General features: G+C 35.5%; 1 protein-coding gene across 4 annotated transcripts in view; it reads right to left on the bottom strand.

Annotated features, from left to right (window-relative positions):
* Positions 1-6495: 6495 nt before the first annotated feature.
* The window catches only part of GFRAL (GDNF family receptor alpha like), a 64045-nt gene continuing 50194 nt past the window's right edge, over positions 6496-20346 (bottom strand). For 3 of the 4 annotated variants that reach the window (XM_045498580.1, XM_045498579.1, XM_045498578.1), the window contains 3 exons: positions 10174-10269; positions 10014-10086; positions 6496-7473 (listed from right to left, as the gene is read on the bottom strand). In XM_045498580.1, coding sequence (XP_045354536.1) covers positions 7428-7473; positions 10014-10086; positions 10174-10269 — 215 coding nt within the window. In that variant the 3' untranslated portion in view covers positions 6496-7427. The other variant, XM_045498581.1, reaches the window with a different exon arrangement.

Below are 20346 nucleotides of genomic sequence, written 5' to 3'. Positions count from 1 at the left end.
TTTGTTATTTTTTCAGGTGAACAAATTCATTGTATCCTACTATAGGGCAGCAGGGAATCAGATCATTGTTTATCTCTTTCTCTTTTCTGGATTGCCTTTTAGTGCTAGGAATAATAAAACACAGCAGTAATTGCTCAACACATACAAGATCACAGTGTTCAGAGGCTTGGGACACTGCCTGTTTCTCCTATTCCCTTGATAACTTTTCTTCTCAACACTGGGAAAGAATATTTTATATATAATAATCTCTCCAGCTAGGGCCAAGAGCAGTCCCCTTGAGTTTTGCCAATGGCCACATTTCAGGCTTCAAGAGGTCACTACACCATCTTCATTCTCTTTGTGCTTCGTAATTTCCAGGACAATTTCACATGCTATTCAAGGCCTAGCTGCCGAGATCATCCATTGTTTTGTGCTTCCTTATTCCTTCACTCTGATCCTTTCCTATTAAGATCCCACCTTTCCTTCCTTCCTGGTCTTCCATATCCTTCTACTGGGTTTCAGGAATCAGAGTCAGCCCTCAACAAACTCATCTTGTATCTTTCGTTTCCACCTGTTACTTCCTCCTTGCTCTCCAATGATTCTAAATCATGGGCTGGATATTAGAATCATGATAGAAACTCATATTTATTCTCTGGACTATGTCACATCAATTAAATCCAGAGGGAAGGAACATGGATATTGACTAAGTCTAAATGTCTCCCAAGTGAGAATACAGGGTTGAGAGCCACTGTATCAGTGTTTCTCAAAGTGTGACCTTCAGACCAGCAGTGGCAGCATAACCTAGGAGCCTGTAAGAAATGCAAATTCTCACCTCATCCCAGATCAGTTAAATAGAAACCCAGGGATGGAGCCCAGAAAGCCATTTTTTACAAGCCCTCCATGAGAACTGAATTTAAGAATCATAGTGTTGGGTCAATGTAACTATTGGTTATGAATGGCATCCTCTTGATTTTAGGGAGTTTTCTGCCACAACTCACATAATTCTGGAACTAGAGGTTGGGTTTTACATTCTTCTTCATTCCCTTTCTGCTTCCAAAATGTTTCTCCTTGTTGCTGTTTCAAAATACCCCAAATCTTTGCAGAGAGGATGATCAAATTTAGTTACCCATTATCTGATTCGTCAAGGTACTATACTGAGTCTTTGTCATTTACTATTCTGTTAATTCCCTGTCACTCATGAAGACTCAAGGGCCTGGCTCACTCCCCCCCCCCCCACCCCACCCCGCAGTGCTATTCTTTGGTGATGGTAACATACCTAACACCTGACATTTTAGTCCTTGTTAGCTTCATTTTAAGACCTTTTTGTTAATGTCCCCTTCAACTCAGGCTGACACCCTCACGGTTCTATTAACTAACTTGTGAAATTGATTCAGGTATCATTTTTCTATCTCTCTTGTACCAACAGTGCACCCAACAACTATTCATCCCCACTGAGACCACAGAGATATGACCCTGTCTATAACCTGTTTTGGGTCTTAGTCATTGCCAAAATGATTCAATTATTTTTTAATTAAGTTCCCTTCCCCTTCTTCCCTTCATTGAACTTATCTGCAAAAATTGAAGTGTGGTAAAATTCAGCTCTTCATACGCGATTAGTTGATGGCAAAAATCACCCAACTTTGAAATACATATTTTATGACCAAAAATATCCCAGGTGATTCTAAGTAATTATATAGTAGAAAGCCCACATACACTTCTTAGCACATGCCAGGCAGGATATATACATAATTTTTATTCCTTTCAAAACCTTATAAGATAAATTCTATTAACCTTATTTCAAAGTTGAGGGAAGCAAAACTTCAGAAGTAATTTGACCCAAACAAGGGCCAACAAAGATTTGAACCAAGATTGGCTTAGAAATGTTTCCTCTAGAATATTTCCATAATGAATTTATCCATTCCAAAATTATCAGTTTACAAGGTCTCTTCCTTCTCCCATCTATTCCTCTTAGTTAGCAGTTGATGCCCTCACACTAACACAAACTCCACATACACACCTCTGTTATAATTCTATCTTTAGGAGCAAAACTTCTAACACTGGTCTATATTCATTATCTTCATATTCTCACTTATTTCTCTTCACTCCACTATCATTGGGCTTCTGTCTCCACCAAGTCAATAACACCATTTCCAGATCTCAAGGACTTACATTTCTACCAAAACCAAAATTAAGTTACTTTATTCATCATAGATCGTTGATGTGTATGGATACTTCCTTGAGGACTAATTCTACTTTTGTGTTTATAATTATTTCTTTGCTTATGTTTACAATGCCCTAATAATAACTTCTGCTATTCTTAGGAGGCACATTACCTTCAAGAACTCACTAAATTAGGATTTCGGGGCACAAGGGCAGCAATTGTGTTTGTTTCACAATATTGAATATAATAAATGTTGGGGCGCCTGGATGGCTCAGTTGGTTAAGCATCTGACTTTTGATTTTGGGTCAGGTCATGATCTCAAGGTGGTGAAATCAAGCCTCGTGTAGAGCTCCACGCTCGGGCATGAAACTTAGGACTGATTCCCTCACCCTCTGCCCCTCCCCTGCTCACGTATGCACATGCATACTCGCTGTCTCAAAAAGAAAATTATTATATATATATATATATATATATATATAATAAATGTAAACTTTCAATAAAAATATACTCACCTTATATTTCTGTAAAACCAATTATACAACATAATAGACAATTCAGTAAAGTCTCAAAGTATATTATTTAGCCATCCTAAGTACATATGCATCCATTTTCTTTTTCCTATTTTTTGAAAATATTGTTTTAATAATCATGAAAATGCATCCTCCTCAACCCTTTTCTTTTTAAGAACTTCTATCCATAGGAAATAAAACAATGATCTTTGTGTTAAAAATATTAAACCATTGCATAAAGGAAATCAAGTATTTTTAAGAAAACAGAAAATGACTTCATGAAAACACACACAAAATACTAAATGAGAAATTAAAAACTCCTTAATTAGTAGTGTAAACTTATGTCCACAGCAAACCCTAGGCTTGCAAATGAAGAACTGTGTCCTAAAGATGGCTGTTTCGTATTTATAATTGTGCTTTTTTACCTAGACATAAAAGATTTATAAAATATTTTACCTAATTGTCCCTGCTGTCTCTGGTAAAATTCAAGTTATATGCAGATAGCAAATAGTCGATTATGCTCAAAATGGATAGTTACATTTTTCATAGGTTAATAGACAAATTGACATAATTGTATGCACTAGCTGGAGAAATTCCAGTTTCATGAAGTTTTATGGCTTTGTCTAAAAATAAATTTGACAATCTTGCCTAACTAAAACTTTAAATTGCTATTTTAAAGGCCTATTTGCCTTCTTTCTGTACAACGAAGATAGTAAGTATCTGTGTTATAAATCCCCGATTAAGGAGAATACCTTTACTGAAACTCATTTGTGTAGAAAAGCTTTGGAAACATCCGTTCTACCACAATAAGTTTCTGGGTACAACCAGTGTGGTCTGAATGAACACTCAAGTCCGAAAACAGCACTGAGGGAGTAACTTGAGAAACCCAAGTGTAGTAAATGATTACAGCCAAGTACTCATCTCAAAGTTTTAAAGAGGAGCAAAGTGTGAAATACTAGACAAGGACATGTAAAAATAGTAGTGGTTATGCACCAACTGTACATGCTAAGCTGGCATGCCCTTAAAGCAGTGGTGCCATCATTACGACCATCGGTTCCTTAGATTTTATTCTTTGGCTATAGAGCTCACAATTTTGATTGTTCTAAAAAAAGTAAAAAGAAACCTTCACTTACTCTTTAAATTATCTTCATTTCACGGTACGTGGCAACGAAAGGGATGCAAGTTTCAATAAATCCCACAAGATGTTTCCAGAACTCTCACAGAGAAATCAGAAGTAGGAATAGATAAGACCCCACCTTTACAACAACTACAAAGTCCTTCCTTCCGCCTTAAATCCCTTCCCAGCAAGCCTTTCTGATTGACCTTGCTGAGTTTCAGCTGATACCACCCTGCTGACTCCTTGTGCCTGTAGGATTTTATGCAAACACTTCTGGGGAGAAAAAGAGGCTGAGGGTAAATTATGCAGAAGGAGCTAGAGGCACAAAAACCTACAACTGAAATAGCCAGACTAGTAGAGGGAATTTCATCAAGGTTTGAATTTTTCTGAGAAGTCTGTGGTTTGGCAACTCTTCTCCCAATTTTTTTTTCCAGAAATCACAGGCACCATCTGGTGGTAAACTTGTTTTCTCATCTGGGGAGAGAGGTATGTAAGGAAGATCCTAGAAAACTCTAAAGTCAATGGAACTAGCTCAGATCTCAGTCCTACAGCCATATTTTCTGGTTGGCTACTAGATACCTCCACTTGGATATCCCCCTAATTACCAGGATAATTCAGGATCCAAAAGGAAACAAATAGTATCCTCAAATTAATATAAAGTCTAAGTTATCTAAAACTGGAGGACTCTAAAGTATTTGATTGAGGGAGTCTTTACACAGGTGTAGGTAGTTGTAGAACACCAGAACACCAGGAGGGGTAATCCTGTAACTTGGGAACTCAAGACTAGTAACAGCTGAGTTACTCATTAATACTGCTAATGCTGAAGGGAAAAGGAAATGTTTCTGGAACACAGAAGGAGAGATTCATATAGAATATGCCACACTGATAGAAGGGAGGCAGCCAGCCCAAGGTAGGCCTTTATGGAGGGATTCAGGGGAATATCTCCTCCCATCTTCTCACTATTGTCTGAACCCAACTGGAGGCTGGAGGACAAGAGAACCTATATTGCATACAGGTCAGCCTCCTGGAGTATATACAAGGTGAACAAAGGGAAGAACAGATCTGAAGTAACTGCCATACTGCCTTTTCCCATTCCAAGTTCATCTTTCCCCTATGTGAACTGATTTTCTAGAGAGTGCCATAGTTTACCCAATGGCAAAACAAACCAGAAGGCTACTCTTAATCTCTGTTCCTACCATGATCTCTACAACATTCTTCTCGCAAACATTTCATCCTGAGTTGCTATCCATTCTGTTTATGAAATATTTATGCACATGCTGCTCTCTCCCGTCACTGCTACTTCCCTTTAACATCACTTTACTGACACCTGAGCCTATCATTTGTTTTTCCTTCAGCTTATCATTTCTTAGTTGTATATAGCACTTTTACAAACTACTGTCTTTATTTGTATGTTTTTCAAATTTCCAAGAAGACTTTGTTCGGAACTCTATCTCCAGTGCCTATTACAATGCTGGTATATAGTACATGTTCAGTAAATATGTGTTGAACGTATGGGTTAATGCAAGTTTTCAATATTTATTTTTTAAGTTTTTAATGGTTGTTTATTTTAGAGAGAGAGAGACAGCGCATGTGAGGGGGAGGGGCAGAGAGAGAGAGGGAGACACAGAATCCAAAACAGGCTCCAGGTTCTGACTTGGGGCTTGAACTCATGAACCAGGAGATCATGACCTGAGCCAAAGTCTGACATTCAACCGACTGAGCCACCCAGGTGCCCAGGGTTTTCAATATTTCCTAGCTCAACACTGCAGTGCATTTTTAGCACACTGACATCAGTGTTCGCCATCTTCAGTCCATCATTTCCATTTCTGCCTGCCTGCCTCTTCTCATTCATATATTGGATGCCACTCCCTTGTTTCAAACTATTTTGTGGCACTTTATAGTTTTCCAATTCATTCATTAAACAGTTTTTATTAAATGTGTAAAGAAAGGGATATCAGAGATGAACCAACAGATTCAATCAGCGTGTTTACAATTTACTAAGAAAAACAATGATGAAAAATAAATTGCAGTAAGATATAGTAGCCTAAGATGGGGAAGCACTGAGCAGGAGTACCTAACTACAGAGTAGGGAAAGGCTGTGAGGAAAGGCTTTCTAAAGAACAGAAGAATGAAAGATGGGGGTGGCTTGTGGGCCATGCTCTGAAGGGGCCCGAAAGCCACATTTATGGTATCTTGACTTCTTAGCCACATGTTTAAGGACCTTTTGTGTCTCAGTCATGGTGTTTGTCAGTTTTATGTTCCATATTTTCTCAATTTGGACTCCCTGTCAAGAGACAGCTGATTCTTTAAAGTTCTCCAAATGCTGCATGTGGATTCCTGCTTCTGCAACTCTACCCCCAATGGCCTGTTCAGTCTTGCTAGTCTAGGAGACAAGATTCTGTTTTATAAGGGCATCATCTATTTCACACTGTCCTCACCTTCTCTGCTGTACATGAACATATTTCTAAAAGCAACTTGATTTCTTTCCTCAGTTTTCCAGAAACAGTTTCTGTTTCCAGGACATTATCAAGCCCATGTTAAATGGCAGGGATTGGAGAAGGAAGTGTCTACATTCTCTTCACATAACGTAGAGAGCTCAAAGACTCTTCAATATGTAGAACTCCTTGAGGGAGATTTGTGACTCACCAAATCATTCTTCCCTGTTTTAAAAGATAAAGGATAGCTTTTTCAGTTACTTTGAGTAATGACAGCCAAATGGGAACTTCAAATTTAATTTAATATAGACTATTTAATCTGAAGCATAGTAAACAATAGAAACATAGCAATAGATATGAGACGAAACAGAAAATATTCAACCTTTAAGTGTGCATATATCACTATTTATTAATATTCTCAGATTATTGAATATTTGTGTCTCTGTGCCACTGTGGATAATGAAACCTCCTATTCATTCATAGCAGTGGGTATTAATGTGATTGCAGAGAGTTGAAAAGCATATATATACCAAAAACTAAACTAACAAACAACTTGTTCACAATTTTCTAATCACAATTGCACTCTTCTGTCAAATCTGGCCAAAAGTAACAATACAGAATATACAATTATAGTATTACTTTGTTACCAAAGAAGTTCATAGTAATTAACATAGAAAAAATTAAATTCACATATGAAGTATGTCATTATTAAAATGCATATTGATTTTTTTCAGGCAATGTGTTGTTCTACATTTTTGTATGAAATAAAGATACCAAGTTACAAAAGCAAAATTCTACAGTATTTAAGTTACAAAAAACAAAGATACCATGATGTGTGATGTGAGAATTAGTAAGAATACACAAATAACAAATTATACTGGATATATCTATTAGCATTTTACTTTTGGCAAGCCAATGGGAATTTGTAAAATTGATCAGAAAAAAAACCCTGCTAACCGTAATATATCATATTTTGATGCAACTAATTACTATTACATGGATTCAAATTTACCATGAAACAAATCATGCAGACTGTAACTTGGGATAACACATTTTGCCTTCAAGGGAGACTTAAATTTTCTACCAATGTCATAAAAGATACCACCAGACATTTTTACTCGAATATCTTCTTAAGACAAAAGTAAATCTAACCCCATGCCATATTACCATTTCTTATATTATTATACTAACGATCTAATATCATCAGATCCATCTTCACATTTTCCTTATTGATGGCAGATAGGATATTCTGTTGACTGGTACAAAGACTTCCTGTAAAGAAAGTGATTGTTAATGATCCGTGACTCTTAAGGAATCATAAGTCCTCCAGTATTTGGACTGGTGAATGATCTCTTGTTTGAGTTGATATTCTGGAAGTTCTATATAAAAGTAAAAGTAAAAGTTAACAACATGCCATTCTCATGATTTTTACAAATGAGCTTCTGTGTGCTTAGTTTTGGATGGATTCTATGCCGAGAGAGAAAAACATTATCAAGTTTCTGAATGTAAAGTCCCAATAGTCAAATATCTTATGGTCTTTCTAAGAAGCATCATGCATTTAACTGTGATTGCCAAGAAATCATTTTTTTAAAGAATCTTTTAAATTACATTTAAGTTTCCAATTATTTATCTTTATTTAATTTTTAAGTTTTAAATATTAAAATTTAAGTTATTGGTTTCTCTGCAAACTTCTCTGAAGACTGAGGGTTGTTTTAATTTTGCATAACATGAAACAAATGTAAAAATGCTAACCTGTGTTGCAGAAGGTATTCACATGGATTAAACCTGACTGACCACTAAGAGAGGGAACAATGTCTGAAGTGGCTATCAGCCTTCTTTCATTAAGGAAGCACCAGTCATCTCCAGATGTAGGGTAACATGAGCTTTGTTGTTACTGATGCTTTTGTTTGCTTTGTTCTTTTCATGACAGCGTATAATTTTGTCATTTACTTAACCTAGATCATTTACTTTCTGGATCATTCAGATTAAGGGTTAAGGATCAATTTTGAATTATATAGAAAATAATTTGTAACTAAATGTGGTATACTTAAGAGTATGAACGATTTGCCTTAAAATACACATTACAGTAAATTCAAGATTTTTGTCTAAAACATCCACAGTCTCATGCAATGAAGGGAGAGGCCTTTCTATGCAAATGAGAAAGGAAATGAACTTACAGCTGACACACAGGGAATTTCAATAGGCAACACCTTATTTATTTATGGCACAAGGGTAATCTGTAAAAACTGACTGGCCTATGTGGTAGATACTAACTTTACACATTATGTTTGCCTAAGAAATAAAGATTCAGAACAATTAAGATAAGATTTTTGCTAGGCTAGAAAGCCATCTGTGCCTCTCTGAACAATATGTCTGTGATGGAATGTCTAGGTAGGCCCAGTAACTGAACAGTGCTCTCAAATATTTTAAACCAAATAAAGTTAAGTTTAATAAATCCCAATGTCATTTTCCCCCCTAGAAAATGATTCTAATTATTTGGCCTTTAAACTGTATCTTGGAACCCAAGAAACATCTTCTCATACAAATACAGCTTTTGAAGCCTTGGAGAAAAGCAATGCGTTTGGGTACTGGTGTTGGTAAGCTCCAAGTTAATGGTTCAGTGGAGTGGGATCCAACAAGTAGATATTACATTTCAAAATAAATACATTTGAATATCTTTAGGCAGAACATAGACTCCTATGCCTGAGCTCTTGGTACTGCCCTACACCTCCTCATTTAAGTCTTTGATTTTATCTGCCTGGTTGTCAAGGCCTCAACAGCGCCAGTTTTCTGAAGGAGCAACACGTATGAGCGCACTGGGTAGTTTACGGAGTCCTCCTCTGTGAATGTCATCAGAGAAATGTCTATTGTTGGTGCTCTTTGCTAGGCCTCATCGTACTGATAAGTATTTTACGTGTGTGTGTGTGTGTGTGTGTGTGTGTGTGTGTGTGTGTGTGTGTACATGATATATATTCATATATGCAAACAGACATATATTTCTTCATTACATGATACTCAAATTATACGCAAATATACACACATGTATAATGAATAAGCAAATGAACATCATTGATTTATAAATACGAGTTTTCTTAAATGAAAGGTAAGCAGATGGACACCATTTATACCTATTTGTCAATGTTAAATAAGTGGAAAAATTTAGACCTTGGACATTTAGAAATCTAGAGATTGATATATCGCTAATGTTAAGTCTCGCATGGCCGCTGGAACATTACCACATTCCAGCAACGAGGGCAGCCAAGGAAAAAGATTTGGAAAGAGTGAATGAATGTCAGGAAATAGTAATAAGTCTTTCTAAGGGTCCTTGGGAGGCCTCATTAAATCTCTCTTTTAATAATTGCATATTAAAACATGAACAAAGTTTTTTTGCACATAAGAAATTAGAGGGAAGAGGAAATCTTCAGGTAAATATAAACTGTGTGAAGCACACAACAGCTCCGTGCTGTTAGCTGATCAATTCTGCAAATGATTTGAATAAGGAATGCAGCAAAGTTCAACTCAGATTTTGTAGGAAAACCAGGGGAAAGATTGATAACAGTTTAATTGGGGGGAACAATGCACATGTGCTTGTAAAATGCAACATAAAAAAATTCTCCCTGATCACATTTCTCTTGCATGTGAAGACTTAGAGTAACATTTCCATGGACCTATCCCACATTAAAAAATGATTTAGTATGTCTTAACAGAGAAGCTTTCATTCTCAGGCCCTTTGTAAAGTCTGCCATTGTGAAATGTGCTTTAACTAGGCTGATTCTGTTCCAGCCCTTCCCTTCTGAGTTGTATCCAGTTACCTCAGCTTGAGCATAACCAGGAGAAGGATTCCACAGGTGACTGTCATGCACATGACAGCATAGATTACTTCTCCTAGAAACACAAGATTTAAAAAAAAAATTAATGGATTTTTAGTGAGAATAAATAGTAAAAATAGAGGATAGATTTTTTTTAACTGACCATTGAAGGGGGAATGAAATCCACTTAGAGTTATTTCCTTCGCATGTTTTCTTTTATGCAATGCAATGCCTTTGACATTAGACAGGGTCGGGTAATCTGAAAAAGAATAATGAAAATGAGATTACAGTATTTAAATGTTTCACATTACTTTTTCTCCATGGGTTGCAATTTGCTTTATATTGAATTACAGAGCAGCAATTTATTTATCACACTATCTTAATAAAATCTGATAAAGATAAAAGTGGGAGCACTTTCCTTACATTTTAAAACTTTTTTTTTCTACCTTTTAATCAGATCATTTCTTTACAGAAACTGTTTTGTCTTTTTTTTTTCCAAATGATAATTAGAAAAGTGGATTACATTTTATGACAGTTCATTGCACTTTATACAAAGACTAGGGGGAAAAAGCATCAGTTTAGGCTACACATTATGATAAATAAAAGATTCCTTTTTTACAAGAATTGTTGTTTTAATGTGATTTTAACAATATCAATTCTCCCTAAGACTCACTGTATTTATGAATTCCAATAGACTTTCTAAACTACAATCACTCTGCTCACCCCTCCACTCGGTCTTCAACATCCAACTTTACTTATTTCACTATTATGTCTCTTTTAAATTCCTTCAATTTCTATTGTTGCTACCTATTTTTTGTTACCCTTAGGGGAAACTCCTGGCTGCTCTATGGCCGTAGTCTTCATGGGAGTATTTTGCTAAATGCATTTCTACCTTACTTCACAATTCACAAGAGAAAAATGTGTGATCCTTAAAATTAATTAACAGGTTCATTTTAGGTGCCTTTCACTGATAATTTGAAGTGAAATCACTCCTAGCTTTGACTCAATTAAATGCAAATATGGATGTCAAACATACCAATAGCCCAATAACCAATTTCTTTGATGACGAAGATTCAGGTAAAATTTGAGTCTTTCAAAAAGGTGGAGGATCTCATGAGATAAATCTTCCTCTTGAGACAGGATTTGCTGTCCTCTCTGATTGTTTCATGTACTTTGAGAACTGGAACACTAAGTATGAGTAGACTGCTGTTTGTAGAAATGAGTGTATCACATAGTGGAAATACATCTGATAACAATGAGTGACAATAGGGTTTGAGTAGGAAGGGAGATGAGAAGACATATTACCATTAGTCCCATTCCATCCTCTCTCCACCTGGCATTGCTGCTGTTCAGAAGCCAACTGCTTGGAAGCCAACATTTGAGGTCTATGTTAGGAATAATCACCAGAAAGCACAGAAGACAGACTTCAGATCAGTAACAAAGGTCTCAGGGTGGGGCCAAGAGAAGGAGCCAAACATAAGAGGTAGAAAAGTGAGGTGTTTTTTTTTTTTTATTAGAAAACCTATTTTCGAGAAGTCTAAACTCTAATGCAGTGAAAATATTTTAGCTCAAGATTTTTAAATCTCTGATTTACATATTGGATTATTATATATTTCTAGAAGTCTTTCTTAGGAACTGAAAAATCTGTAATGCAATCAGTTTACATTATTCTTCTAAATGTAAAAGTAATAAAGGTAGATTGTATAATTTTTTTTTCAATTTTTTGGTTATAAAATATTTTTTGTTGTTCACTAAAGTTAGAATAGAAAAATTGAGCTATTTCAAATACCATTTTTATACTAGTGGTTTCTTTTTTTGGACGGATCTTAATCAAATTATCTTACAAATTTTAGTGAAACAACTTATATTAAAAGTTTAATTCAAATCAATTCAGAATATGAAGAGTAGTTTTACTTTAAAAAAAATTCTATGGTGGTTCAGTTGGTTGAGTGTCCAACTCTTGATTTCAGCTCAGGTCATAATTCAAGGGTCCTGAGATAGCCCCGTGTCAGACTCCATGCTGGGTGTGGAGCCTGCTTAAGATTCTCTTTCTCTGCCCCTCTGCCCCTTTCCCCCACTCATGCTCTCTTTCTCTCTAAAAGAAAAAAGAAAAAGAAAAAGAAAAAAAAAAAAAGAAAAAATCTATGGCATTTTGTGATGTTGTAAACATTTAAAAATGTTTTAGTTCTATAGCATTTTGAGGCAGATTCATGGTTCAAATGTAAACGTATATAATGTACATTGGATAATTATGTGAATGATGCTATATTTTCCTTTATGAAATTCTATCCCTAAGTACATTTGGTCTAGTTAGGTACAATGATTCATCTTTGCATAAGAAAAAAGGTCACTATTTTGACAAATTAGGCTACCTTTTAAATATATCTGCTTAGAGTGATTGTTAAACATTCACCTAGCAAAATTTAGAAAGAATCGTCTCATTCACTAAATTTCACTCACATGGAACTCATTAACAAAGTTATAATAGATCAATGACAGAAATGTTAGCTAATGATCCCAGTGAAAATTTTAATGTGTCTAGCAATCACTCCACAATCTTAAATATTGCCCCCTAGGAGGATACCGAATATCAGTTAGAGAGATTAATGTTACAGAGGGTTTCTTGGCTACTGAAGCCCATTGGAGATTCTCTTCTGCCTTTTATAAACAGTGAGGTTTACAATGTTTTATAACCATGAAATTAAAGTCGGCAGAGTTAATAACCAACCTCGGTCCCACACCATCTGCTATATTTATAGATAAACACTGTCAGTGACTTGTTTATCTTAACTCGTACCCTAGAGGAGTTAAACACTATTATGAACTATATTGTAAAATCCCTGTACATTTGACGGGAAATCAAGATTAATTTCAGCCTTATGTTAAGAACAAATTTAAATAGTGTTCTCCCCAAATGAGCTACAGAGATCTGATCATTCCTTTTTTTTTTTTTTTTTTTTTTCTTTTCAAAATCCTTGTGCAGCAGTGGCTGAGGGCTGATGGGATCTAAAACTTTACTTTGTATAATTTATATGATATGGTAAATACAGAATTAAAGATATGATACATCATATAAAATCTAATGATTTAAAAATAAATGTCATGGGGTGCCTGGGTGGCTCAGTCGGTTGAACATCCAACCTCAGCTCAGGTCATGATCTCACAGTCTGTGGGTTCGAGCCCCGCATCGGGCTCCATATTGACAGCTCAGAGCCTGGAGCCTGCTTCAGATTCTGTGTCTCCCTTTCTCTCTGCCCCTCCCCTGCTCGTGTTCTGTCTCTCTCTGTCTCAAAAATAAAAACATATAAAAAATTTTAAAAATAAATGTCAGAATAGTTGAAATAGAAAGTAAATATAATCACAAAAAAACTTTTGCAGAGAATAATTTAAAAAATATATTTTATAGTTATTTATTTTAATTGTTAATGTATCACATGGCATAGTTAAACTTTATTGTCTTCTTTCCATTTTTAAGGAAAAGATTGCCAATACCATGGCAATATCATAGTAAGAATGAAAATTCGAGGACGACCTTCTTGCATATCCAAGGATTGGAGCTATTTCTAATTTGGCCATTATTTTCTCACCTGAAGGTATTTCAGTTCCCAAATTGGAAATAATTTTTGAATTTTTTCACTTAATAATCAGTAGTGATATTCATGTATCATGGACTCTTTCAATTATTAGTGTATAAAACCTTCTAAGATGAATCTAAAAAGCGTTGCAGTTGGGAAGAAAGGAAAATATACAAACATCTTTAAAGTATGAAAAAAAACAATACATTAGTAATGTGATAAACTGAGGTATTAAAAACATACAATGACAATATAACTCCACTGCTTCTAAAATGTATGTCGTAAAAAGTAAATTGAGCAAATAATATGCTTGATCTTAATAGACATAACATGCATCAACAAAGCACATTCATTTATTTAGGGCATAAACTCCAAAGAAGACAAAACAATGTCTTAGATTTATCTTCTTGCACTATGTATGGGTAAACAAATGGTTGCCAGGGGTTAGGGAGAAAGGGAAACTTAGAGGTATTAGCCTGCTAGTTTGCAATCCTCAGGAATTCCCTGATGAAATCTATAATCAGCCCCCCATACACAGAGGGCAAGGAAAAACTAAAGAAAAAGGTAAGCCATTCCAGATTTGTAGGTGGCTGTTTTAACAAGGGAATTTATATACGAGGCTTGTCTTGGGCACTCACAAGATAGTAGATCTTGGCACTCACCCACCAGAAAAGTAAAAGTTTATACAGATGTCTTAAATGGGGTTCAGCCACACAGACAGTTCATATGGTCTCAACAACACATTGCTCTCTCAAGACTGCATCTTTGAAACACCTCTGGCTATGAGAACAGTGAATAGAATGCATATTCCAAGAACAGGGAAGGTGGCAAGGATCCTCCAATTGTCCTGGTATAGCTCACATGTCAACCAACAGTAATATCTTCTGGCGACCTCCTCCAACATAATCCAAAGGTACAAAATTTCAGTTATGCAAAATGAGTAAGTCCTAGAGACCTACTATATGCCACAGCGCCTATTGCTAGCAATGCTATATTTTACACTTAAACATTTTCTCAGAGGGTACCTATTAAGTTAAATGCTCTTATCACACATGCAAAATAATAGCAAATAGAGGACAGGAAGAAACTTGTGGAGGTGATACAGATTATACTTATGCTGTAGATAGTGGTGGTAGTTTCCTGGTGTATATTTACCTTGAAGCTCATCAAGCTGTATACATTAAATATGTACAGTTCTCTGTATGTCAACAAAAACAAAAGCAAAAAATGTCTCCTTGAATAAGTGTACCCTGTAGAACATTTGCCTTGATCTTTTGGCATGAACCAAAAAGCTCAGTGTTAGTGAATGATGGTATTGACAAGCCTGGCAACTACTCTTCGGCCCTCCGTTGAATAACAGTGTTGTTCACACGTCAAGTAGATTTGCTTAGAGATTATAGTGAGTCTCAGCTGCACTACTAAAATATCTTGAATTTTCTACATTTTCCTTAATAGTTTCTGCAAATAATGAAATAGCAACTGAAACAGCAATTAGAATGCAAATTATGTGTTGGTATCTGATAACCAACACTAGATTATTTTTTTTTAATTTTATTTATTTATTTTGAGAGAGACAGAGACAGTGCCAATGGAGAGGGGCAGAGAGAGAGAGAGAGAGAGAGAGAGAGAGAGAGAGAGAGAGAATCCCTATCAGGCTCTGTGCTACCAGTGCAGAACCTGATAGTGGGGCTCGAACCTCTGAACCATGAGATCATGACCTGAGCTGAAACCAAGAGTCAGACACTTAACTGACTGATTCAACCAGGTGCCCACTATGATTGACTTAGAAGGCAATAATTTTACATTTTGGAATTAAAAATATATGTCACCTGTGGGCTCATATAAAACATATCTAAAGATACAGATTGAAAATAGGATTAAATATTCATGGTTAGAGTATATGTCAATAAATATGTGATTATATATATATATATATATATATATATATATATATATATAGCAGAATTACAAACTGGATGGGATTCCTTAGATGATCTAATTCAAACTTTCCATTCTTCCTCACTGTTGACACAAGTTAAACTATTCTAGGAATGAGCCATTTCACACCTTCTATCTTTCCACTACTGTTGATGGTCAGTTCTAGTTAAAATATAAAGTATTCTAGACTTCTCTTTTATCACCTCATGATGATAAACCTACCTTTTTTTGCCTAGCCCTCTGGTTGCTACATACATGTATGTTTGTTTTTGTGGAGGGAGAAAGATCAGACTATAAGGAGACCTCATGTAGCAATGGTTTTCAAACTTTAACATGAATCTCAGTTTATCTTAAAATGACAATTTCGAGTCAGTAAGTCTGAGATGAGGCAGAAATTCTGAATTTCTTACAACTCCCCAGATGCTGCTGCTGACAGAATACACACATACACAGAAAGAAATGCATATACATACTCATCCAATACACAAAATGCTTTACTTCTGTATATATGATGCTTCATACTTTAAAAGGCACTTTGACAAACACTGCTAAACTTTATAACATCTAGCCAAATAGGAATTATTATCTCAGCTTGATAAAAAAAAAAAAAAAACCCTCAGACTCAGAATAGTTGTCTTGTCCAAGATCACAGATTTGGTAAATAGTAAAGATGCAATCTACAAAAGTATGTAAAACACGTTCAATGTTGCCTGGTGTGGCACCCAATTGGATTGAGAAATAACCTTGAAAAGTAAGAGGGACAAGTTGTATTTGATAGTGTTGCACAATAAGAAGCATTTAATAGTAATATCTGCTTGCAAATGTTCATGACCATGTATGTTTCTGTTGCTGAAATCTGCAATAGAAAAGGTGGCATAAAGCTAATAACTAAAGCTTCTGAAATGACTCATATACACCTGTAAGATGTTTCAACTTGTGCACCCTTCTAAAATATGTTAATCATTTTCAGTGTAATCAAATAAATCAGCCACTTAAACTGTGACATTTAACAGAAATTAAAAAAAAATAAATGCTGCAATTTTCAAGGTAGTTATCTTAGACTATGATATCAGTATGAGCATTTTCTGTTTTTACAGATGTAGAATTAGGACTATACATAAAGCTTTCCAGAGTGTTCAACAGGCAAAGGGCACACAAAGAATAATGCACAAAAGATCAGTTATAACTGTTTAAAATCAGACTTGGCTATTTCTTTGGTTGCTATAATCTGTGTCTATATTGATACAACCTGAATCTTGGATAAATATATAAAATAACCCCACTGTTTAAAAACTGCCTCGATCTGGAATGAATTTATTGGGGGAAAATGTGTTCCTGAAATTTAAGAGTAATTTTTACCTTGAATTATATTATACAAGCACTAGGAGAGCTTGTAATGAGACAAAAGTAAGATAAGAGTGGCAATAATTTACACTGTATTTAATCAATTTCATAGTTTCTGTTTTTCTATATGGAGGTTTCTAACATACAGAAATATTTTTATGAAAAAGCATATGTGACAATACATTAATTGTCCAGATAGCTTTTGCTTTCTGATGTTTCCACTTGGAATTGAATGATTCCCTAATGTCTGCCCTTTTGAAAATGTGTAAGACTTCACCTGGCTAGCTTACACAATTTTTCATAAACTGATTGAAAACACCAGGGAAAAGAGAGTTAGGAAAAAAATGAAGAAAAAGGATACATTTTGGAAAGTCTTCATAGCCATTTGGAATGATGAAATAATTCAGAAAGTTTTATAAATTATTGAGTTTTAAAATGGGGAAAAAAAGTATATAATTGCAGTATCTCTTCCCTGCACATAAATTTGCAAATTTCTAGGAGAAAGCTGAATTTAAAGGATGATATATGTTGTTGGTTTTCCTTAAATAGCAAACTTCTTAAAAATAGACACCATATTTATTCAATTTGCAATATAATATGACCATCATAATGCCATGCCTATGCAATTATCTAATGGCCAAAAAGCATATATTAGCAATTTTACATTTGAAATAGCACATCTGCCACTGTGTAGTGACATATACCAAATGATGTATGATTATATGATGTTTAGTTATTCCTTTGACATTAACCCAGGGTCATTAGGTAAATCACATATTTTTCACATATTATCAGTTTTGTAAATGAAAATTCAGAGTCCCATCTGTAATGCATATGGTCACCCAATCAACAATAATGTATTAAGAAACTATTTGGCAATGAATTCTAATAGTCAAGTTTGTTATACTGATGGGCAAAGAGTTAATATTTTGGTCAGTGGATTAGGAGATATCCAAAGCAAAGAATTTTGAGAATTTCTCTAGGCTTCAACTCTCTCATTTATAAAATAAAACTAGTACACCTAGCTTTACAAGATTTTTTTGAGGATGAAAATATTAAAACTCATTAGCATAAACAGGGCTTTCGGAGACTTCCATGAGAAAGAAGGTACAATTATAGGGAGAATGGGAAGGGAAAATAAGGCTAAGAGAAGGGATTCCTTTGATGGTTCCTTTTCCTTTCCTATCCTCCTTTCCTTCCTTTCTCTCCTTGGAAAGATCTTGGGCCAATTCACTGAAGCAGAACCCCCCCATTATTTTCGATTTCAGAAACCCGATTTCAAGTGGACACAGTCAATTCAAAGTTTGTTAGAAGAGGCAAAGTTATCTAAATGTTTTCTGTGAAACACGATTCCTGTAGAACCCTTTTATGTGTTAGCCAAATAAAACATCTTATAAGTAAATGATTGGAAAATTTTAGATTTGACAAAATAAATTCTGTCCTTTTTTTTTTTTCCTACAAGTGTTTTCTAGGTTTTTGGTGGTGTTGTTTTGTTTTTTTACTATAGTAGAAGGGACACTTTACCTAAATTTATTTTCTCCATGGAATATGTCTAGGAACCCACTTAAAAAAAAAGCAAAAAACAAAAAACTTAGAAGGGGTGCCTGGGTGGCTCAGAAGGTTAAGCATCTGAATTCAGCTCTGGTCATGATCTCAAGGTTGGTGAGTTTGAGCCCATATCAGGCTCTGTGCTGACAGCTCAGAGCCTGGAGTCTGATTCAGATTCTGTGTCTCCCTGTCTGCCCCACTCATGCTCTCTCTCTCTGTCTCTCAAAAATAAATAAATGTTTACAAAATTTTTAAAAACAAAACAAAAACTTAGAAAACATCTGCATATGTGATTGATAGACAAATATTTATGTATTTTGAGTAGGTATAGGATTTTTATTGAGGATAATTATTTTTATTTAGTCAATGGAAAGCCAGATAATATCATACTAATAGTATTTTGTGTTCCTGAATACAGGCACCATTTATAATCATTTCCTCTACTAAGCATACATATATACAAGCACCTGACACCACAATTTCTCTTGTTCTCTATTCCTGAGAGTTAAGCAAATTTTTTAACCTATGGTTTGGGAGATGCCTGACCCACAAAGGCTACTCCTGTTGCCCCTTAGAGAGATTGGTGTGATGCAACATTAATTCCACATTTGCTGCCAGTTAATCTGCCATACTTCAATTTCTCAATTTGTCCTCAGGGGACATGGAGAATTTAAAATCTGCCCTGTACTTAGGAGACCCATTCCAGCAGAACGAGAAGGGGTTCATGGATCATTTACACCTAGTCACCTATGAATGTCCACAGGACCCCGTAGCAGAAACCACCATATTTGGACCCACATAAAGATTTTCCAGATAAGTAATTACTTCCTACTTCAAAACTAGCACCATGGCAGTCAGCATGGGAATATATTGGTAGGATGATACATGACCCCACTCTTATGAAGTTCTCAATCTAGTTTCAGGTAAGGGAAATAATTTAAATAAAGTGAGGTGGGAACCGACCAGGGAGAGCTAAGGGAAGGTACACATTTGAGGAATGGGGAGAAATAAGACTGATTTGCATTCAGGGTGTTCTTGGGAATCTGATGAAGTTTAGTGATCTCTCTGTCCTCAGACCCCAGCTGAGGTTGGAAAGAAGCAGCACTGGAGAGCAACAGAGGCCTTTTGCAGACAGAAATAGCACGATCAGGACAGAGTTGGAGACTTAGTCTAGTCATAGTGAATCGGCTCATTTGGTGAGGAGACTAACTACGAAACAATTCAGATGTGAGAAGATGAAAACTAAAAATAGGTGGTAGAAAGTATTGTAGAGAAGAGAGACAGTGTGTGGTTACATTTCAAACATAGCAGGCACAGATGTTAGAATTGGGTATGGATCAGAAACCAGCTCGGCCTCACCTCAGCGCTGTCATTTTAGGCAACTTACTGAGACTTTGCTCCTTTATTTTTAAAATGGGATAATGCCTACCACAGGACTGATTGTTCCAAATTAAACAAGACAGTATGTGAAAAGAACACAAAGGAAGTGCTCAGTAGATTACATAGTTATTAAACATTTTGCAGTTTGGAGTTTTATTTGATACCAAAAATGCAGAGGACTAAATGAGAGGTGACTCTTAGGTTCTTGAGACGACTTGATGTTTTAGGGTACTTCAGTGAATTGGCTCAAGATTGTTCTAAGGAAAGGAAGGAAGGAAAGGAGGACAGGAAGGGGCAAGGGGTAGAGAAAAAGAACCATCAAAGGAATCCCTTCTCTTACCCTTGTTTTCCTTTCTCTTCCTCCCTAAAGATGCACATTATTTCTCATGAAAGATTCCACAAACCCTGCTTATCCTAATATGAGTTTTAATATTTTCATCCTCAAAAAACTCTTGCAAAGCTAGGTATTCTAGTTTAATTTTATAAATGAGAGAACTGAAACTTAGAGACATTATCAACCCTCTTTGCTCTTGAATGTCTCCTAATCCAAT

This window comes from Leopardus geoffroyi, chromosome B2 (genome assembly GCF_018350155.1).
Source record: "Leopardus geoffroyi isolate Oge1 chromosome B2, O.geoffroyi_Oge1_pat1.0, whole genome shotgun sequence".
Taxonomy (NCBI): domain Eukaryota; kingdom Metazoa; phylum Chordata; class Mammalia; order Carnivora; family Felidae; genus Leopardus; species Leopardus geoffroyi.
The sequence above is the reverse complement of the archived record's forward strand: the minus strand, read 5'-3'. Positions and strand labels throughout refer to the sequence as shown.